The following is a 22918-nucleotide window of genomic DNA, read 5'->3' on the forward strand; positions in this document are numbered from 1 at the left end:
AAACCTACTTTGCCTCTGCCTTTGCTTTGCCCGAAAAGAAAACAGTGCCCAACAACCTGGTGATGATAGAATAAATTATTCATAAGGGGAGCTGCAGCCCAAGAGGTGATAAGAGAACACCTAGCTACTGTAAATGAATTCATATCTCCAGGGCCTGATGAACTGCTCCTAGGGATACTAAAGGAACTTGCACATGCAATTTTAGAGGCTCCGTCTATATTCTTGAGAATTCTTTGGGGTTCCTGTGGGCTGAAGGCAGGCAAATGTCCCTATCTTCCAAAAGAAGAAGAAGAAGGGACGACGACCAAGCAACTACCAACTGGTTAGCTTGACGTTGATACCAAGAAAGGTCCTAGAACAGAGAATTAAACAGTCTGCAAGCACTTAGAAAATGATGCGTGGATACAATTTCGGCGCACGTTTAAACGCTCCCTTGTTCAACACAGCCCTTGCCCGCTGATGATGCTGGCAGCTATGGAAATGTTCAGCATGTTGACTGGACTCGCCCGTAATTGTGTTAGTTTTGTATGGTGTTTGATGGTGCTATTGCACGTCGCCACGAAACGCCCAACTAAACGCACGACGCGCAAAAATCGCAGTAGGTCTAAATTCTGCAGCGGGGGGGGGGCATCCTTCCCGCCCTCCGCGGCTCTCTTCTCTCGCATCCCTAGCAAAACGTGGGGCTCGAAAAGCCCTCCGGTTTCCAACCTCTCGCCATCGATTTCCACCCTTTCGCTGCCGTGTAGACTAGTCCTCCTTTCCCTCCCCGATCTCGCCCCCCGCCATCAGCGGCGCCAAGGAGACGCACCGAGGGGAAGCACCGCGGAGCAGCCTCCCGTCAGGCTCCCCAAGGCCGGCCGTCGTGCTTGCCAGTGGGGTGGGGTGAGGATCTCCGCCCTTCCCGGGAGAAGAGGAGGAGGAGGCGTCGCCTCCCGCCCCCCCCCCGGATCCGGTTTCTCGGCTCCCGCCCTCTCCCGCAGCGTCGCTCTGGGGCGCGCCGAGCTGGTCTGAGCCGTCGGGAGCTGCCGCGATGGGAGCCTGGGGCCTGGCGGCGATGGTGCTCTGCAGTCTGGCTGCTGCAACCTCCGGTGAGGCGGTGGAGGCGAGAGAAGCGAGGGGAAGGGAAGGCAAGGGGGGCCTGGGCGAGGTGGGGAGGGGGGCAGGAGGATGGGCCGCCCCAAGGCTACACGCTGCCCCGCCCGAGGTGCCTTTCTCTTTCTCCCGCCCCAGGAGAACAATAGGGGCGCTGGGGGGCGCGCCTGCTTCGGGCCCGACCTGTGGAGCCAACAGCCCTGCCTTGTCCTGGCGCCCCTTGGAAATATGGGTCACGGGTCTGGGCGCGCCTCTGCTGGGAGGAAAAGCTGGGGGGGGGAGAGAGATCTGTTTCTTCCCCGGAATTCGAACCCGGGGCAAGTTGTTCCCCAGATTGTTTTTTTCAACCTGAGAAGCCACGCCTCTGAGCATGTGCAAAATGCCCCGGGGCCCCTCACACAGCTCCCATTAGTTGGGAAGAAGCGGATCCTCGCGTGGTGGCTCTGCCTGTGGGCCCTTTGCTGCTGCTTGCTTGTGAATTGAGGGCTGCCCCCACTCCATATATTTCTCAAGGTTTTCTGCCTTGGGAGTTACGTCTTAGATTGAAGCTAACCAGAGGTGTGTATGGATTATTCATGGTGTGGCGAGAAAGTGGATCGAGAGAGGAAGCGCTTTTTGAAAGTGCAGGTAGTTAAAACTGGAATTGGTTACACACAACATTTCTCAACCTGTAGGTCCCCAGATGCTGTTGAACTACAACTCCCATCACCCCTAGCTAGCAAGGCCAGATTTGTTCCTATGGAGGCAGACACCCTATGGAGAGTATCACGCCCAAACTGGTCCTTGACCATATGGATTGCCTAGAAACAAACCCAACAGGAATCTACTAAGTCTTCTTAGAGTTTTGGCTTAAAACTATGTATTCCCTCAATTAGTAATTTTCATTATTACTGTATTATTATTTTTTTAAAAATGAGGATCTTAAACCACTTTTAGATATATTAAGAAGCTACATTCTACCAAGCCAGAACATTGGTCCATCTTGCCCAGTATCATCCACACTGTGGATCTCCAGGACTTCAGATATTCCCAGGCCTACCTGGAGATGTCTGGGATTGAACCAGGCAGTGTCTTCATGCACAGCAAATGCTCTACCACTGAATTACAATCCTTTTTTTATTATTAAGTGGTATATAATCTTCCCAAGTAAACAAGTAGAATTCATGGATTGGTTTTAGGAGCCAGAAAAGAGTCAAATATAAGAAACTTGCCATACTAAATATTGAAAATTTCTGAGTGTGCTCCATTGAAGTGAATGGGAGCCGTGCAAGAATGTGAGCATTTATCTCTGTGGAGTTTGTGCAGGGGAAAACTTTCAATGGTATTTGCACTTTGTAGGTATTGTGATCACTGCCACCAATCCATGCGTTCTGTTGCTGCATCTTGGGCACCTTTGGAAGCCACTGAAAAGGCACATACCAACGCTTACCTGGTGAACCCTTGTTTCCATTTCCTGCCACGTCCCCATAGAGTTCTTTGTGGGTAATTTTTGTCTGTGGCTAAGGAAGGATGTTGAACCTGTAATTAGAGGGGACCAAGAGAATTAAATGTCTTATTCAGTGTGAGTTTCAAAAATAACTATGCCTTTCTTTTTTTAGAAATGTGGATTTGTGCATTGGCTTGAGTGCATGCAGTAACTTATCCCTGGCAACTGAGCATGCTGCTGTCTGACTCTCTCAATAATTCCTTTCTATTTCCCCAAAAAGTGGGGTTATCTGACTATACTATAGAAAGAGCCAAAGTGTAATTGCTAGTGCTCTTTTAATTGACTATTCAGATTGTTGCTTTGCAGTTTGAGGTTTGCAGAGCTGATTCAAATACTCAGGAAAAAAATTATGACACAGGAAACAGCCATATACTGAGTCAGACCACTGGTTCATCTGGCTCAGTATTGTCTACACTGACTGGCAGCAACTCTCCTAGTTTCAGACTTGGGGGGGGGGCGTCTCTCAGCCCTATTTGGAGATGCTAGAGATTGAACCTGCGGCCTTCTGCTTGCAAATCAGACTCTGAACTGCTGAGCTGTGGCCCTTCCCAGTGCTACTTACCACATAAGAATATACCACTTCAGAAGGTAGAAGTGGGGGACCGCATATTTTAATACACTCACACACTGAAAGCTTATGAAAAGCTAACATGTTAGATGTTATGGAAGAACTGGGAGTGAAACATACTAAGCGTACTTTTGTACGCTTGAAACACTGAGCATTTTCACATTAGGCACCTCTGTGACCATATGAAGCTGCCTTATTCAGAGCATTGGGCCATCTACCCCAACCAGGGGTGCCAACTTGAATAAAATATTGTGGGGGCCCAGGTAAGGTAAAGGTAAAGGGACCCCTGACCGTTAGGTCCAGTCGCGGATGACTCTGGGGTTGCGGCGCTCATCTCGCTTTATTGGCCGAGGGAGCCGGCGTACAGCTTCCGGGTCATGTGGCCAGCATGACTAAGCCGCTTCTGGCGAACAAGAGCAGCGCACGGAAACGCCGTTTACCTTCCCGCCGGAGTGGTACCTATTTATCTACTTGCACTTTGACGTGCTTTCGAACTGCTAGGTTGGCAGGAGCAGGGACTGAGCAACGGGAGCTCACCCCGTCGCAGGGATTCGAACCACCGACCTTCTGTTTTTTTTTTTAATGATAATTTTTATTAATTTTCCAGACATATAATAAAACGCAAACAAAACAAAAGCATACAAAACATACAAACGAATAAACATATATAATTACTTAAACTTATTTTCCTAAACCTTCTTTCCCGGACTTCCCCATACCTCCCTTTTTCTGCATCCTTATGTTAACCCTTTCTCAGCAACCCTTCATTCAATTAATTCAGTCATTTTCATTATGCATCCTTTAAAGTTATGATTTACCGCTGCAAAGCTCTATTTCTTATAACCATGACATCTCAGCCATCATCAATTTTACAACAGTCTTTAAGGTATTTTTTGAATTTCTTCCAGTCTTCTTCCACCGTCTCTCTCCCCTGGTCACGGATTCTGCTGGTCATCTCTGCCATTCCCATATACTCAATCACCTTCGCTTGCCATTCTTCCAGAGTGGGTAGCTGCTGCGTCTTCCAATACTTTGCCAGAAGGATTCTTGCCGCTGTGGTAGCATACATGAAAAATGTTTTGTCCTTCCCTGACACCAATTGGCCCACCATGCCCAGGAGAAATGCCTCTGGCTTTTTCAAAAATGTCCATTTAAGGACCTTTTTAATTTCATTATAGATCATTTCCCAGTAGGCCTTTACCCTCGGGCAGGTCCACCAAAGGTGGTAGAAGGTACCTTCAGTCTCATTACATTTCCAACATTTGTTACTGGGCAGATGATAAATTTTTGCAAGTTTGACTGGGGTCATGTACCACGAACCACCGACCTTCTGATCGCAAGTCCTAGGCTCTTGATCAAATGATGCCATGCAGACACACTATTTGAATGGGAATGCCCATCAACTTTGCAGGGACTTGGCCCCCTAAAATATTTTATTGTGGGGGCTGAAGCCCCCATGACCCCTAGGAATTGGCTCCTATGACCCCAATACTGTCTATTCTGACTGGCTGCAGCTCTCCGCTGTTTTAAGGCAGAAGTATTTCTCCTTAACTGGAGGTGCCAGGGGTTGATGAGGCTTTCTATGTACCAGTTGTGTGCTCTGTCACTGAACTAAGGCCCCTCCAATAATTTGCTTGTAGTTGCTTTTCCTTAAATCTAAAGCAAATGGAAAGCCTGTATTGGCAGGAATGCACTTGTTGTTTCTTTTACACATTTTATCCTATGGTAACAACTATTGCTATATGGAACAAGAAGTACTAGAGAGCCTCAAACATATTTCTGCATGTTTTATGAAAACAGTATCTGTATGGAATCTATAAACTCTGTCTCTCTTGTGGGGTGCCATTTCCAAAATAGTGCTGATAACTACGATGGGCCTGTGATTAACGAAGTAAATGCCAGCAATGATATTTACAAGAGAGAGATACAGAATTGATTCCTCAATCCTGAAAAATAGTCTCTCCTCAGAGTGTTGTCCCAGACTGCTGTCTCAGATTAACTTAATATAGATTACTTATCCCTTAACATACCCATTAGAGTTATTACTTGTTTGTTACATTTACGGTATATCCCAACTCTCCTCCAGGGAATTAAGAGTGCCATACATGGTTCTCCCCCTCCCCATTTCGACCTCACAACAACTCTGGCCCAAGGTCCCCCAGTGAGCCTCATAAATGGAGATTTGAACCCTGATCTCCTGGGTCCTAGTCCAAACCACTGGACTCAGTGGTCTAAACCACTGAGTCTCTTGGGCTTGCCAATCAGAAGATCAGCGGTTTGAATCCGTGCGACGGGGTGAGCTCCTGTTGCTCTGTCCCAGCTTCGACCAACCTAGCAGTTGGAAGGCACACTAGTGCAAGTAGATAAATAGGTACCTCTGTGGCAGAAAGGTAAATGACTTTTCCGTGCGCTCTGGTTTCCGTCACTGTGTTCCATTGCGCCAGTAGCAGTTTAGTCACACTGGCCACATGACCCGGAAAGCTGTCTGTGGACAAACGCTGGCTCCGTTGGCCTGAAGCGAGATGAGCACTGCACCCCACAGTTGCCTTTGACTGGACTTAACCATCCAGGGGTCCTTTACCTTTTTTTTTTTAGCATCCAACCACCAAACTGACTTACTAGTAAGTTACAATTTCCCTGCTGATTTCAGACACTGACTTCTACCCAGCTTCTTTATTTACTTCCATAACAGTTCCTAGAGACAGAAGAAAACTTATTTTTCTTGCACCCCAATATTCATTTGTCCTGTTTTCCTACTGAGGAGAAGAAAAATCCTGTATTCTTGAAGCCGCAGTGCTTATTGGGCAGAAAAACCTCTCCAGTGCTTTGGCAGATGGAGTGTTAGGGGCTCTCTCTGTAACAGTCTGTTGTGTTTGGTCTGTGGCAGTAGTTTTGTTCAGTGGAGGAGTAATCTAAGATCTATCGCAAGTCAGATGACTCTGCCTTAGATCTAGATATAGGGTGGAATTCAATGGAAGCATTGCATGCATGGAATGAGAGCTCTGCTCATGCAGTAGGATTTCCCTCCTTCCCTATCTCCTCTGCCCCTTATATCTTCTCTGGAGGGTTGGGGGGGGGGGCGGAAATCCCAGAACAGATTTAGGGGTGTGCAGGGGGAAATGTCCCACTGTGTAAGTAAACCTTGCTTCCTTTATTAGTGCTACATTGAATTGAGCTCCACCCACAGTCTCTGCCCCACGCTTGAGATTAAAAGAAGTTTTCAAAGCAGTTTTCAATTTGCGACAATTAAAAACACACACAGAAGTTATGCTGCAATTCCCAACACAAAATACAGCTGCAAAGAGATGTTTTTTTTTTTAATTTAAAAAAAAATCAAGGAAAGGTTCTGGCAAGAGCAAGTCAGTGTGGCAGGAGAAAATGTGAGACACAAATCTAAGTAACTGAGGCTCAAACTATGCATAATGGTGGCAGACCAATCAGTTTAAAACCAGGGGCTCTCCTCATTGCACAAAAAGGAGGGGGTGAAAACCTAATTTATAGAGCAAAAGGAGTATGCAGGTGGGGGTGTAGGCCAGACAGGAAGGAGAGCCTATGATCCTCCAGTTGTTGTTGGACTCCAACTCCCATCAACTCCAACCATATCTGGCTGCCAGGAATGATGGGAATTGTAGTCCAGCAACATCTGGAGGGTCGGTCTCTGGATCAGTGATAGCTTCTTCCTTTAAAAATCAAATCAGCCATGGAAGGCTGTGATCAAGAGTAGAAGAGTCTCTTTAACCATGGCCATTTTACTGTTCAGAATTACTCTCTTGACTGCTTTTTATCATCTGTGATACCTATATTTCTTTCCTTTCTTGGGTAGAAAAGCAGCTTGGGCAGCAGGGGCTTACTTACTGATAAAAAGACCAGAGGAGGAAGCAGCCCCCCCCAGAGGAGAAACACATCACCCCTGTCACCAGCACACAAAAGCAGGAGCCTTAAGTGGGCTCAGTGTAATCTTTCATTAAAAGGTAAAGGGACCCCTGACCGTTAGGTCCAGTCGTGGCCGACTCTGGGGTTGCGGCGCTCATCTCGCTTTGTTGGCCGAGGGAGCTGGCGTACAGCTTCTGGGTCATGTGGCCAGCAGGACTAGGCTGCTTCTGGTGAACCAGAGCAGCACACAGAAACGCTGTTTACCTTCCCACCAGAGTGGTACCTATTTATCTACTTGCACTTTGACGTGCTTTCGAACTGCTAGGTTGGCAGGAGCAGGGACCGAGCAACGGGAGCTCATCCCATCTTGGGGATTCGAGCCGCCGACCTTCTGATCGGCAAGTCCTAGGCTCTGTGGTTTAACCCACAGCACCACCCACATCCCTAATCTTTCATTAGAACTGTGTTTTTGCTAAAGCAAACATTCTTCTTCTATTCACTATCCTACTATCCCACAGATTTCAAAAGTAGCTGTTCCATCTTTTCCTTACTAAATAACTATTTGAAATACTGCATAGAAGTTATAGATTTGAGACCCCCCCCCCGTCAGATACATTTAAAAGCTGGTTAAAGAACTCAGCCTCTGGAATTATATGTACAATGCATGCCAATTGTGTGGGTTTCCCGTTTTTAACAAAAAATACTTTTATTAAAAGATTTTCTTGGATAACAAAAGTACATACAGCGTATCTGTTTGCAATTCATAGAGTCCTTTCTACAGATCAGTTGTCTGGGTTTTCTGTTTTGTTTTGATATCGGTTTATTTCCCCCCCCCCTCATTATCTGTAGCAACACCAATAGAATTGAAAGAGAAGGAAGAATCAGAACAAAAATTTGGAATTCTTGAAAAACAGATGCTTTGTGTTGTCCAAAACTATCTGGAAGATAAGAGACTTCTAGTCATTAAATGATGCCTATGTTCTTGCAGCTGAGCTGCTCCTTGTCACCTTCTTAGAGGATCAAGGATGGACTCACTTGCTGTTGGTGTGTGCGTGGGGAGGGAGAGAGGGAGTTGGTGGCTTCAGAGCTAAATGCTTTAATTGAGGATAATCAGATGAAGATGTATATCAGACAAATATTAATCTAAGGAAGACAAGATAATCCCATGGTGGAGACAGCAGAGGAAATGAATCTACTTACAGTAGCAAGAGTGGATTCTTTTGTAGCTAGCTAAATGTGAAAGACTGAATGACAAATTGCTGGTGATGATGGTGGTGGAAGCTGGGAGAATGAAGTCTGGGAACCCTTAAAGGGAGGGAAATCCTGACAGCAAGGGAGGAAAAATAAAGCATGGGGGGAGGCATGGAAGAAGGCAGATATCTGTTGGCAGAGCACGAAACTTTTAATCTCAGTGTTGTGGTTCAAGTCCCACAACGGGCAAGAGATCCCTGCATTGCAGGGAGTTGGACTAGATGACCCTTGTGATTCCTCCCAACTCTACCAGTCTATGCTTCTAAGGGGGAGACTGAGCAGAAATATGATATTTGAGATCATGGCTCATGACAGAAGCCTTGTAAGAGGTCAAGTGCTGAATTGCCTTAAGAAGGTTGCCACTGTCATGAGTTTGGTTAAATTTATCTTCTTTTTTTCTTTTAATATTTTTTATTAGTAATTTCAACATAACATTTTTTCAAAAAACATATTATCCTTAAATCCCCCCTATTTTCCCCCTCCCCCCTCCCCCCCAGACATCCCTCAGCTCCTCTCTCTGGTTTATCAACATATGTTATTTTCTGCATGTTACAAGGTTGAATTTATCTATCCATCCACCTGCCAATCATATAATGATTGCCAGGGTCCCTTGCTCATTACCTCAGTACAGTGGTACCTCGGGTTACAAACACTTGGGGTTACAGACTCCACTAACCCGGTAGTAGTACCTTGGGTTGTGAACTTGGCCCCAGGATGAGAACAGAAATCGCGGTGCAGCGGCAACGGGAGGCCCCATTAGCAAAAGCACACCTCAGGTTAAGAATGGTTTCAGGTTAAGAACGGACCTCTGGAATGAATTAAGTTCGTAACCCGAGGTACCACTGTATTAGGTTTAATGTGAGTTCCAATTGTACATCTTGGTGGTGCTCTCTGTGGTACCATCTGTGGTACCATTTTAATGACCAAGTTACAGTACTGTGAGGTATTGCTTCAGAGCCAACATGGGGCAACTTCCATACTGAGATTTCTACTTCCACCCCCACATTCTGTGCACTTGTGATCTGCAAGCTATAGAAGCAGAATTTTTTATCAAGTTGATTGGATCTTAGTCTTTGGGTGGTTGGTGAAGACCTTTTCATTCTAAAAAAACTTCTGAGTGGATCTGGCTAGATGTTTCTGTTAAAAATGTCCATACCTACACTTATCTTTCTATAGACATTTGTTTCTGTCTTGGATCTGTGTTGCTTATGACCCCGATAATACTAGGAGAGTGGTTTTTCCTTTTTTCCAGTTTTGTATAAGGAAGAGATGTTTTTACTGCACTAAAGGAGTTGGTGCCAGAAACGTTAATTATTCAAGCTCTGTTGCAAGAGTGCTTTTTCCATGCTTGGCAATATCTCTGCACAAAACACTAAAGAGTGATTAAACTCAGTAAATCGACTATCTAGCCAAAAACAAGTCTGTTGTACGAGCGTCTCTAAGATCATATTGAAATAGCCAGGGAGGTATACGATTCAGATTTCTGGTTGGAAGACACTGAAGAAATTCCTTTCCGGTGTCCAAATCTTCCTACAGATGGATAGCTTACATGTTAGAAGGCTACGCTTGTATTAGCTTGCTTTTCTACCTTTCCATCCTGTCACTGCAGAGCTATTCCTACTGCATGGCTCAAACCCTATAGCAGAAGTAATATGAGAGTGTTAATGGTGGCTATGCACACCCTTTTCTCTTTTCTGGGCTTCCAGTGCCAGGGGAAAGAGTGATGCTGTGGTCTGCAGAGAAAGGGAGGTGCAGCTGGTCCTCCTACAATAAAATAAAATAAAATAAAATAAAATAAAATAAAATAAAATAAAATAAAATAAAATAAAAAAACTTATATACAGTGGTACGTCGGGTTACATACGCTTCAGATTACATACGCTTCAGGTTACAGACTCCGCTAACCCAGAAATAGTGCTTCAGGTTAAGAACTTTGCTTCAGGATAAGAACAGAAATCGGGCTCCGGTGGTGCGGCGGCAGCAGGAGGCCCCATTAGCTAAATTGGTGCTTCAGGTTAAGAACAGTTTCAGCTTAAGAACGGACCTCAAGAACGAATTAAGTACTTAACCTGAGGTACCACTGTTTTGCCTATCCTGGCTGCTAGTCCTGGCTCAGTGAGTGAGCACAGCAAATATGGGCCCTTGATGAGATTGTCTTTCCTGAGACCCAGTATATTTCCATTCCTTTTTTTGGACCAGGTGGCTATGACCTTTAGGTGTCTGTCAGCCCTGTAGTTTTGTGGTCTCGTGGCTGTTTTTCAACTTTCTTAACCCACAAAGCCATGCAACTTCTAGCTAATGTTTCTCAGTCGGTCTGTATTGTGGATGGGACAGTGGGGACTGTCAGAGGAAGGGCCTTTGCAGCAATGGCATCCCAATTGTGAAACACCCTCGAATCTTGTGTGGCATCTAGGTCATGTTTGTCAATTTTGTTTTATTTTCCCCTAGACATTTTGAGATTACTTAAAGATTTTTGGTATTTTTAACTCTGTTGTTTTCATATATGTTTTGCTGCACCTGGTTTTATGTAATTGTTTAATTTTGTAGTGCAGGTTTATTTCTGTTTAACTTTTAGGGTTCTGGTTTTTTAAAATGATTTTAACATTTATTGTTGACTGAGAGGGTAGTGCTAATTGGGTGCCTTAGGATGAAGGGCAGTTAATAAAATAACAACAATGACAACAACAACAGTAATAATAGAAATGCAAAATATGTTCGTAAATAATAAACGCAGTTTCCATGGACTGGGGGACACTGAGCACACTCAAGATAAAGGGAAGTCAATGTATTTATTAAAATGTATATATATTTTATTGATTCATTACAAAGAGAAAAGTGCAAACATAACAAAAAGGTAGAAAACAAAGAATAAAAAATGCAAACCATCAGTGGCGTAGCGTGGGTTGTCAGCACCCGGGGCAAGGCAAGTAATTTGCGCCCCCTAACCCGTGGATTTGCGCCCCCTAACCCTAACCCCCAGATATTGCGCCCGGTGCGGCCGGCCCCCCCTGCACCCCCCACGCTACACCACTGCAAACCATAAAGCATCACAGCCTGGAAAGACAAAAGTACAAAGACAGAAGTTACTGTATGGGAATCGTATTTATTGAGTAATCATCAGATCATTACTTTTGAGATTTGCCTTAATTTTGTATTTACTGCCAGGGATTACAAACACAATTCTAGATTGTGTGGCATGGTGAAAATACACCTTCTCTGTAAGGGAATTGCTTGCATGGTGGGGAGGGGCTGCTTTTAGAATTGCAGATGTTGAAGGGACTAAAATTTGTCAAAAAAAATAATGCTGTGTTAGTGGTTGGTGTTTTGGACAAGGGCTGGTTCAGAGCTCCACTTGGGCATGAAGCTCAGTGTGTGATGTAACTTAACCTGTCTCACAGGATTGTTGTGAGAATATAGTGGTGGTCATAAGAATCATGCACATCATTTGGAGCTACTTGGTGAAAGAACAAAATATTATAAGTAAATAAAATAGCTTGTGTACGACAGATGGTTATGACAGTTTCTTCAGAAGTTCAGCATAGTTTGAAAACAAAATGTATTAAAATAACTTATGGTTTAAGTGCAGGTCATTATGATGGCATTGAAATTATCTTGAACTGGATGGATTTGCCGATTTGCCCCATCATCGCCCAAAAGTACTAGATAGTTTCCTCACTGCTAAAATACAAGCAGACCCTGCGTGCTCTATGCACCTAGTGCATCGATACAGCTTCCTAAAAGATTTGAGAGCTTATGGCGGTTGCTATGGCCCAAAGGTCACAGGCAGAGTGACAGGAGGGTGGGATTCCTGAGTAAGGAGCTGGACCTGGCTGGATAAGACAGGTTTCATGAATCAAAGCAGCACTATGTGTATAGAGCAGGGCATGCATCATTTCCATCCATTCCAAGGCAGCCGATCATGTTCCATATGTGGAGATTACATTTGGAAGAGAAGGGGACTTGGAGCGTGAGTATGAACTTCCAAAACATGATACTCTAGGTAGCAATATAAAACCACAGCAGCTGCCCAGTCTACATGTCTCAAAGAGCGGAGGAGTTTCAGTTTCCTGTTCCCCTGCTGCCCTGACACACGGCCAGGTCTGATGTAATATGATCTATGTGTGCCTGATTTTTCTCGCCTGCGAGAGGCTTTATATATGCATGCTCATCTACATTTCCAAGAAGGAAGGACATGCATGTGACTTCAGCACCTGCCCCCTCGTCTATTTATTACAAAAGCAGAATGGCTACATGTGCACCATGTTGTCTGGACAACAGGAAAAGTAGTTTTGTCCTACATTTTGTTCAACTGCAGATAAGGGGTGACAATGAGTTAATACAGCCCATGAAAAGAATAAAAGAAGAGCCTGCTGGATCAGGCCAAGGCCCCATCTAGCCCACAGCACTCTTTCCCCCCACTTGCAATGCTCAGCAACTGGTATGCCAAAGCACACTTCTTCTGATATCCATAATGGCTAGCGAGCATTGCCATAGACTTGTCTGCATGAATTTGTCTTATCTCCTTTTAAAACCATCCAGACTGGTGGCCATCACAACACCTTTCAACAGTGTGCCCTTTAACTATGTGCTGTGTCTGTCCTTCCAACATTTGGCTTTATTGGATGGTCCCAGTGATCTGTTACTTCTCTTGCTCAGGACATGTATCTACATAGGGAATTGGAGGCTGTCTGGTTAATTGTTTCTGCTTCCGAGGGAAAAGGAGAAGGGAATTGAAGTAGGACTTGAAAAAGTGAAGAGGGCGAAAGTGTGCCAAAAGCTTACATATCCCCATTGGGAGATGTTTACTCTAGAACAGGCATGTCCAACTCCCAAGAGACTGTGATCCTACTGCCAGTATAAAAAAACTGGCAGTGATCTACAAAGGTGGCAACTAAATGGGGGGAGATTTGCCAAGGGTTGTTCAGCTTTTTTGGGGGGGGGGAGAGGCCAAAGCTGTTTCTCAGTGATCACTTCCTATCGTCCCACGATCTACCTGGAGCACCCTGGTGGTCTACCGGTAGATCACGATCTACAGGTTGGACATCCCTGCTCTAGAACAACAAACTTGTTACCTGGAGGCCAGGAGCTCATTGCACTGAGCACCTACAATGTCTTTCCAGCAGGCAGACAGTCATACTTCTGACATCCTTGCTTCATCTCTGATATTATGGTTTGTTATGCTAATTTGTTTTGGAGCTTGGGATTTGTTACAGAGAGAATAGCAGGTTGGAGAGAATAGCCTGCCCTGGTCTCCTTGCCCAGCTTCCCACCTCACTTGTCACTTTGAAGCTTTGCCACTGGGCCCAACATGCTTCATCAGATGGGGCTCCCCTCCAGTGTGAAATAAAGACTATTGCCTTTACCTGGTTTACAAAGGAGAGGAGTTCATGTGAGGTTTAGTGCATTTATTGCAAAGGACACTACTGGCATTAGGACTCTTGATTACTTGATAGGTGATACAGTGTTGCTTTGATTGGATTAGAAACTGAATGAAGATTAAGCATTAGCTATTTTAGGAGTCCCAGCCGATGTATAGAGGGTGTCAATACTCCCTTGTCCATTTAAATAGAGGGCTTCAGTAGAAACTTTCAAGTGCATTTTATCTTGGCCTGCTATATCTTTACTAGCTCCCTTCAGTGGAAATGGAAGTTTTTGGTTAAAGTCCCCTTGATGGTAGCTATTATGTTGCACACCAGTTCTATTTATGGGAATTCTTTAGCCACATAGAATTCGAAAGTGTTGCTGTCTCACTTAATGTGACCCAGCTGTTCTTACTTTGGTAGGGAATTTACTGTGAAATAGCCTGCTTTAGTCACTTCTTAATTTTATTTTAATGAAGGCATCTGCACAGTGAACAAAACACCCCTATCTCATATTCTGTCTGTTCAGTTTCTGGTTTGTTTCCCTCCCAGCAGTCCTAAAATCCAACTTTTAAAAGCTCTATAGAATAGGTGCATAATTTCCCCACGTGTAGATGACCTGCTGGGTGGCTATTTTGGCCAGTTATGGCCTGAATAGATTGCCCTAGTCATTTTCTTCTCTGTCAACTGTTCCATCTCTCTAGGAATAAACACTATCACATTAACCCCTCCATTTCTATGCTGGAGAGGCAATCATGATTGGCAGTGCAGTGAATGGGGAGTATTTAATCCTTCCTTCACACATAATGTCCCCAATGAAAATGGCCCCACTCCAACATTTGGGCTGTGGAAAAGCAGAGTGTCCCCTTGGCTGAAGAGTGTTAGAAGTTTGGAAACAGATTTGCTGTTCTACTTCGAGCAGCAGTGTTTTGGGTGCTGCTAAATTGTCCACCTCTGGAAGCAATCGCAGAGAAAGAACATAGAATTGTCATATGGAATTGCGATTTACTTTTCCATTTGTATGCATTCATGCAGGAAATTTATATTGCATTTAGAGGAAGATGTGCAGTATATCCTGATATCCTGGTCCTTGTAAAAGTGGATCTTGAGCAGGGAATAGCTAGATGACAAAGACTGCATCTTGTATTATTGGATTGCATTCTAGTTCGCTCCTTAGGCTGTATTCCAGTGGTGGAAGAAAATAGATGGCCCCCCCCCCGGTATGAATGCTAGCAGTGATAAAGTTGTGCTGTTATATGGCATCACTGTCATTTATTTTAAGCATGTGGGTAGGGAAGCAGACAGGCTGCAGTTGACAAGTGGTGAGGGAAATGTACTCTGCACATGCTCAGAGGCAGGTAAAGACTAACGAATGACTTATTTAACCTTCTCACAGTCTCAGCCGATGAGGACTGCAAGTGGTACATGGACCGAAATGGCTCATGGCATCCCGGCTTCGACTGCCACTTTCCCTCCTTCTGCTGTGGTGACTGCTATCAGCGTTACTGCTGCATTGACCTCAGGAAACTCCTCACTGAACGGCAACAAAAGCACTGCATAGCATTTGGGTAAGAACAGGCAAGATGTGTGCCAAGAAAGGGAGGGACTGGGAGAAAAAGAGAGAGAGGAAGAAAGGGTCAAGGTTGTGCTTCAGTACTTGAAAAGGCTAAACCAGATGGAGCTGAGGAAGAAAGAAGTGAGCTGACTTATTATTATCCCCCACTCCTTTTTGTTCCTGATATGCAGCCATGGAGGGGTTGCAAATTTGATCAGATCATAATAGTGGCTGTGTGGGGGCAGGGGAATAATTTCCTCTGAGTGGTTTTTATAATCAAAATTCCTGCTGTGCAGCTGGGAATGGCTTTCACCATGGAGATGGACCCTAAGGGATATTGGAAAATTCTGACAAAACAGAAATGGGAGTGGGATTTGCCAACGTTCATTTATTTGCACCATGTCCAAAATAGACATCCATCCAGTGAACATGATTGTAATTTCTTGCTGCTGCTTTCCATCCTCAAACGATACGCAATTAATTACATCCCTCCCCCTATTTGCATTGCATCTCTTTGCATTGAAATGATCGGGGTGGAGTAATGCAGTGACAAGGTAATGGCATAATTTACTTAATTAATTACATAAATGATGTAAGTTACATAAATTCGCTACAATGGACAGCGAGATGAATAACATTGTTTTTGGCAGAAGGTGAGATGCAGCAGAATGGAAACAGTTCTGCATGTTGGGAATACAAGGCAGAATGAAAAACACTGTCTTTTCACATCCCTACTGCAGACACATGCATGTATACACACAGTGTGATCCACACACCTCACTGATTTGAGCATAAAGTACAGAGCTCATACCTCAGTTAGAATTCATGGATATTATAGGTAAGATCAATCCTTAGTGAAGGTGAACCTCATGGGATCTCCTACTCCAGGGTTGGAAAACCTCAAGCCCAAGGGCTGAATGTGGCCCTCCAGGCCTCTCTGTCTGGCCCTCAGGTCTGCTCCATGTCCTCCTTAGGTACTCCTGCCTAGCTGGAACATATCCTTGAATTCTGGTATTACCTCTGGATTGCCTGGCTAGAAGATGGAGAGCTGTGTGAGCAACTTCTGACATTTGTGCGGCTGGAGTGCAGCCTACTATACAAAGGTTGCTCCACCCATTTTTAGCCTCTGACCCCACCCACTTTTGTCTCTACCCCTGTCCATCAATGGCATGTGCCCTGCTCCCTCCAAAGGGTGCCCAGGAAGGATTGCAACCTTTTGACTATAAAATGTTCTCCACTCCTGCCATAGTTTCTATAGTCTCTCTACACACATATGGTATATTAAAATTGTCTGCCCCAAAGGTTGGTGGATCCAGTAGGTTTCCACTCTGCCCTCATCAGTTTCCAGTTAGCTTATCAAGGCTTCCTGTTGATGCCCTGGTGAGTTAACTATTTATTCCATTTACCTCACAATCAGGGTAGCTAATAGCTAGAAGAGGAAGCATTTGACCACACATTCAATGCAGACTACCGTATTTTTCGTCCCATAGGACGCTCCGTCCCATAGGACACACCTAGTTTTTTTTGGGGGGGGGAATAAAGGAAAAAATATTTTCCTTTATTTCCCCCCCAAAAGCAGGTCGGGGAAACCGAACCAGGTCGAGGAACAGCGGGATGGCGGCGCTGCACCTCCCTGCTGTCCCCCGAGCTTGTGGGGCTGGCCCATGTCTGCCCGGCGCAAGGGGTGCTCTGCATCAGGGCGCCCCGCCCGCCGGGTGGCAGGCTGCTATCCGCAGCGTGGGGAGCCTTGCGGGGAACTCCTGCAAGGCTCCCCACGCTGCGGATGTCTGCCGGGCGCGGGGGGCGCTCTGCTTCAGGGCGCCCCTCGCGCTGGGCGGCAGGCTGCTATCCGCAGCCTAGACATCCCTGCGGGACCTCGCGCAGGGCTGCCTAGGCTGCGGATGTGTTCCTGAAGCCTGGAGAGCGAGAGGGGTCGGTGCACACTGACCCCTCTCGCTCTCCAAGCTTCAGCAAAAGCCTGCATTCGCCCCATAGGACGCACCCAGATTTCCCCTTCATTTTTGGAGGGGAAAAAGTGCGTCCTATAGGGCGAAAAATACGGTAATTCATGAAACTGTTATTCTTAATCATGTAATTATAGGTATGGGGTAGAGGGTGGTTTTTTTACGTACAGCTAAAAGTAATCTGTCACTTGGCTCATCTATATTGGCAACACATTTATTTGTTATTATTAAGAAAAACCCATTTATTTCTACCTCAATCAAGTCTACTTCTGGAATCTCTGGTGTCTGGTTTGGTATCAGATGCTATTGTATGCACAGCTCATTTATCACCTCTGTCTGTATCCTATAGCCCCAAAACCATTGCTGGCATCGCTTCAGCTGTGATTCTCTTTGTGGCTATTGTTGCCACAATTGTCTGCTGCTTCCTGTGCTCCTGCTGCTACTTGTACCAGCGACGGCATCACCTTCAGACACCCTATCAAGGTAGGAGAAGTCCTGGTGATGTGGGCCATGACCTTCTTTCTCACAAGTAGCTCAGGATTAGAGATGATATGAATCTCCACAATCTGCAAATTCTTATGCAGATACTGTTTATATGCTTTGATGGAAGTGTTCTGGTAAGCTGCAGGTCTGATAATATCAATGTTTTATGATTTTTATTTTTCTTAAGGCAGCAATTGGATGTGCAAGGTCATGCAAAGCAAAAACAAATCAAATTTTCTTTGGTTTTAAACCTGTTCTGCATAACGATATATTCATGTCTCATAATGCAGCATATAACATGCAGAGAGGGTTTCAGCTGGGGATCAGCCCATTTTCTATAAAATGCATTCATATTTGCAATGGGACTTCTATAGTGCAGATGTGTTCCAATGGGGAATCTTTCCTGTGGCATTTGACTAGCTACTGTGGAAGACAGAGAGTGTTAGAGTAAATGGAACTTTGGTCAGATCCAGCAAGGCAGGCTTTACAGAACATTTGGCTTAGGCCTTGATGTTTTCTGTCTTGGAGATGTTAATCTATCTATAGCATACTGTGTTTGTTGCCCAGTTAAATATGCTATATAGCCTCTTCTGCAAGGATATTTATCAAGACAACTGACCTGTAAGAGTAGACCTACGCATTACTAGATTGGGGCACTTAGCTGTGGTTTTCTTTGCATGTGTGGACTATGAAAGCATGCTTGTTGTTTAGTCATTTAGTCGTGTCCGACTCTTCATGACCCCATGGACCAGAGCATGCAAGGCACTCCTGTCTTCCACTGCCTCCTGCAATTTGGTCAGACTCATGTTGGTAACTTCGAGAACACTGTCCAACCATCTCTGTTGTCCCCTTCTCCTTGTGCCCTCAATCTTTCCCAACATCAGGGTCTTTTCCTGAAAAGCTTATGTGAAAGCATAAACAACAGCAAATGAAGCTCTGGGGATTAAATGGGATCGCTTTTGTCCCCCAAAACAAATAACTCCAAAATGTGTGTAAAATGATGAACATCCTACATTCATGTTTACACCAATATGGTCTCAGCCGGCAAGTGACTGACCAGGAAAGCTCATTGGCTCAGTATGCCACTTTTATAATAATAGTAGTAGTAGTAGTAGTAGTAGTAGTAGTAGTAGTAAATTTCATGTTAGGAAAGCTTAGGAAAGGGTTTGAAAACAAGCCTGCTGATATCGTAATGCCTTAATACAACTCCATGGTGAGACCACCCTAAGAATACTGTGCACAGTGCTGATCTGTGCACTTAAGAAACAATACAGGACATCTCAAAAAGTTGCAGGACCAGACTCCCAAAAGACCAGAGGCTAGAACACCTCCCCTAAGAGGAAAAGTTACAATGTCTGGGGCTTAGAGGGGCAGTTTAGAGGGGGCAGGGAAAGCAAGTTAGGGAAGGCATGGAGGTGAATCTGTGGCTTTTCACATGTTGGATTCCAAAGTCCCATCGGCACTAATCAGCATGCCAAATGTGAAGGGTTGAAGGGAGCTGCAGTCCAACCACATCTAGAGCATCACAGGTTTTCCTTGTAGACTCATCAGCCCAGCATATACTCACAGAGTCTGTTTCCTTTGTCCCAGGTCAAGAGATCCCACTTTCTGGCTACCCTGCCCAGCCTCCAGGGCCTTACCCTATGGATCCCAAAGCTGGGCCAGCACCATATCATCCTGGCTATACACCAGTTGTTTCCTATCCTCCCACAGCACCAGCTGCACAGTATCCTCTATACCCACCTGGGCCACCATACTACAACCCTGCAGGTAAGAAAGGAGGGGGAAATCAGACTTGAAGACATGTGGGCCTTAGTTAAAGCTTTGTCTTATCCTCTCCTTCTGTATAGAGAACCTGCCTTAGGAATTGAAGTGTTACATTTCATTCAGCCACCAAATGGGGAAAGAAGGGGGCTGGTGTTGGGAACCTTCAGGTTTTGTTAGACATAAATTCCCATCTCCCCCAGCTACCATGGACAATACTCAGGGAGCACTGGAATTGCGGTCCAGAAACTTCTGCAGGTTTCTGAGATTAGCCACCCTGTTCTAGACCAACATCTCCAGAACAGAGGTTACTACCGGGAAGTGGAAGATGGTCCAACAGGGCGAATGGTGAACTCTTCTACCAACATTGGCCAGCCTCTGCCTGCCTTCTTAACTTACATTCATTCCAGGGGGTGGCACTGTCTCCTTCCAGGTATCAGGGTTGCTATTGACTCCTACATCTGTAGAGTAGGCTGCATTTCAGCCATTGCCAACTCAGCAGGGAGGAGGATGGGGAGGTGGGAAACTCAAATTAGTTGGCTCTACAGTAGTACCTTGGTTTTCGAACAGCTTAGTTCTCGAAAGTTTTGGCTCCCAAACGCCGCAAACCCGCAAGTGAATCTGAATGTCCGATGGGGCTTCCACAACTTCTGATTAGCTGCAGGAACTTTCTGCAGCCAATCAGAGGCCACGCTTTGGTTTCCGAACATTTTGGAAGTCAAACGGACTTCTGAAACGGATTCCGTTCAACTTCCAAGGTACTTTGCTCTGGCTCCATGTGTTGTTGGCCTCTCTGCCTTCTGTCTTACCAGTCCCAATGGGCGTACTAGCCATCACTGCTACCTGGGTGGTTTAACGATAAATTCCTCTTCACAGAGAGCTCTGGGAGTTGTAGCTCTGGAGGCAGAATCTGGGTCTTCTCATAACTCTCAGCACACTTCAACTCCCAATATTCTTTAGGGAGAGCCATGACTCTTTAAAATGGTATCATAGTGCTTTAAATCTGTGGTGTGAATGTGGCCCGAGAGCTTCTTCTGGATGTTCATGAGATGGGGGGGGGGATAACACCTCCCTTATCCTTGTGCACTGTGCAGCATGCAACTGCTGAGGGATGACTTTCACATCCACCCCTCCCTCTGAGGCTAGTCTCACTTTAACCTTCAGTGCCTCTAGCCACATCCTGATTGCTCCTCTCTTTCTGCTGCAGCTCCCCCACCCTACATCCCACCACAGCCGTCACAGCCCAGCACCTGAGGAGGACCTTGCAGAGACTATCCAAAGGAGCCCTTTCTCTCTGGGTCTGCCATTTCCACAGAACCTGTATTGGGTTTCCCGCTGCACTGAAACTCCAGCCCAAGCTTCAGCAATTGCCAGTGTCCCTACTAGTTACCTTTTGCTCTGCATGGTAGGAGGCATCGTGACTCTCTACGTCTTTGCCTGCGCACCCGCCACCCCCAATTCTTGCAATTCCTGCCTGTGTCACTGTGGGGAAGCTGCTAGCCCTCCTTGCCTTCCACCTGGGCTCAGGAAAGAGCATGCGTTAAGACCACCACAAATGCCACACGTGTCACTTCACTGTTCCATCGACCGTGCAGCTGAGCCTCTTCGATGGGAAGGGAGGAGGCGACTGTCTCAAGGTGGCAACGGAGAGCAAAGTGCAACAGTCTGTATCTCACATAAGGACTTCGGTCCACCCTGTTCCCTGACAAAGCACAAGGATCCATTACGCCTGCTGTTCATGGCCCCAGGTTGAAGTTTTGTCTCTTAAGGAAGTCTTGAAACTTTGGAAAAGGGGGGTGGGAGGATATGCAAATACCTGATATCACATGTGGCTGTTATACATCATTAAATTTACTCACCCAGTGTCCCTCCTTTTTTTACAAATAGCTAAGCTGGGTACTTGTCCAGCATCCCTTACCCAAACCCTTTCCACTTCAGCTTTGTCTGTGGCCTTTGAGGGGTGGGTGGAGGTTAGAGCATCTACTTTAAATGAGGTTCTTTGCAGCGTAGCCATTATTTCACATTTCCCCCAGGAGGTTATTGGTGCTCCCTGCAGCTTTGCCCGTATTCTGGCTGCATGGCTCTTTGTCTTGGCTGAGCAGCTCACCAATCTGCTCCTGCAGGCTTAAACCAGCCCTTCCTCTCAAACGATAGCAACCTTCGGTCTGTGGAGATGAGGATGCAAGGTCCAGGGTGATGTCCCTCTCCGGATGCATTGACGCCAACCTTTGGAGCGAAGTGTGTTGGAAACCGACTCTTACATTTTAATTCTCTGGAGTAGAATCATGGCACAGAGAGCAAGGCAGGAGTGTGGAACAAAGGCACAATATACCAGTCAGGGTACAAAGGCAGTCATTGTGTGCAAAAAGGAAAATGTTGATGTCACAGCAGTGAAGCAGTTCCCCTTGAGCTCATGGCTCTTAGGAACAGATGAGGCCAATGGGCCCATTGTAAAGAGGGAAAATGCACCATGCATGTGATCTTTACTGCAAGACCAGAGCACAACTTTACATGGTGTGTTGCTGTCTTATGGAGCTGGGCTGCCGAGAACGTTGTCTGGGAGTACATCTCAAGAGAGAGCTCAGACCTCTGTCTCTAGGGTGGAGAACCTCGCAAATATTTATTTGAAGTATGGCACAGTATAGAAATAGCTTAAATAAATAACCTGTGCGCCCCGCCCCCCACTGCTGGACTCCCATCAACACCAGCTAACATGGCTAATAGGCAGGGATGATGGAAGCAGTAGTCTAGCAACATCTAGAACAGCCTGCTCCCACCTTGGGTCCCCAAATGTTGCTGGACTACAACTCCCATCAGCCAATGGTCAGGAATGATGGGAATTGTAGTCCAACCAGCTGGGAATCCAAAGTTGGGAAAGGATTATCTGGAGGACCCCAGGTTCCCCACCCCTACCCTAGGTCAAGCCTTGTTCCCACTGTGTGGGGGGCATGGCCCTGCTATTTTCTGGGAGCTCATGTTATAGTCAGAATGACAAGTGTTGGCATCACAAAACGTTGGCTAAAATGTGGATTAAACTTGTAAATACTGATAAAGCAACTGTTTTACGTGTGTGTTCTTCCTCTCTGTGAGACATACAGGGTGGTACATAAACCTGAAGGTGATTCTGGGAGAATAACAACACTTAAGAGCGCTTTTCTCACTTTCGGAAGGATTAAGAGCTTGATATGGGGAAAATACGAGTATGTTGGAGAAAGGAAGGAAAGTGAGTCGGTGTGATTCTGCATTGAGGTGTGCACTCACAGGCCACTCTGACAATCAGAGTAATAATGTTTACAAACAGCTGCAAAGGTAAGCTTCTCCCACTTCTAAAGTGTAAATTATCAAGCAAGCTGGGGGGAAGATATAGGCCAAAGTAGCCCCGCTGATATAAAATAGCTAACTAAAGCTTGGCTGCCATGGTAACACAGGCTTGAATTTGGAACAGTGCTCTTGGTGTACAAAAATATCCCTACAGCGTTTCCCTGAACTGCAGCCCCATGTTTTAATTACAGCACAGTTTGA

At 45.6% G+C, this 22918-nt stretch overlaps 1 protein-coding gene across 1 annotated transcript; it reads left to right on the top strand.

Annotated features, from left to right (window-relative positions):
• The first annotated feature begins 881 nt into the window (after positions 1-881).
• SHISA4 (shisa family member 4) lies at positions 882-22453 on the top strand. Its single transcript, XM_081195114.1, has 5 exons — positions 882-1088; positions 15027-15198; positions 17499-17632; positions 19223-19402; positions 20604-22453. The coding sequence occupies exons 1-5, from the start codon at positions 1031-1033 to the stop codon at positions 20648-20650; spliced, it is 591 nt and encodes a 196-aa protein (XP_081051240.1). The 5' UTR covers positions 882-1030; the 3' UTR covers positions 20651-22453.
• The last annotated feature ends 465 nt before the right edge of the window (positions 22454-22918 follow it).

This window comes from Podarcis bocagei, assembly GCF_964188305.1.
Source record: "Podarcis bocagei genome assembly, chromosome: 5".
Lineage (NCBI taxonomy): Eukaryota > Metazoa > Chordata > Lepidosauria > Squamata > Lacertidae > Podarcis > Podarcis bocagei.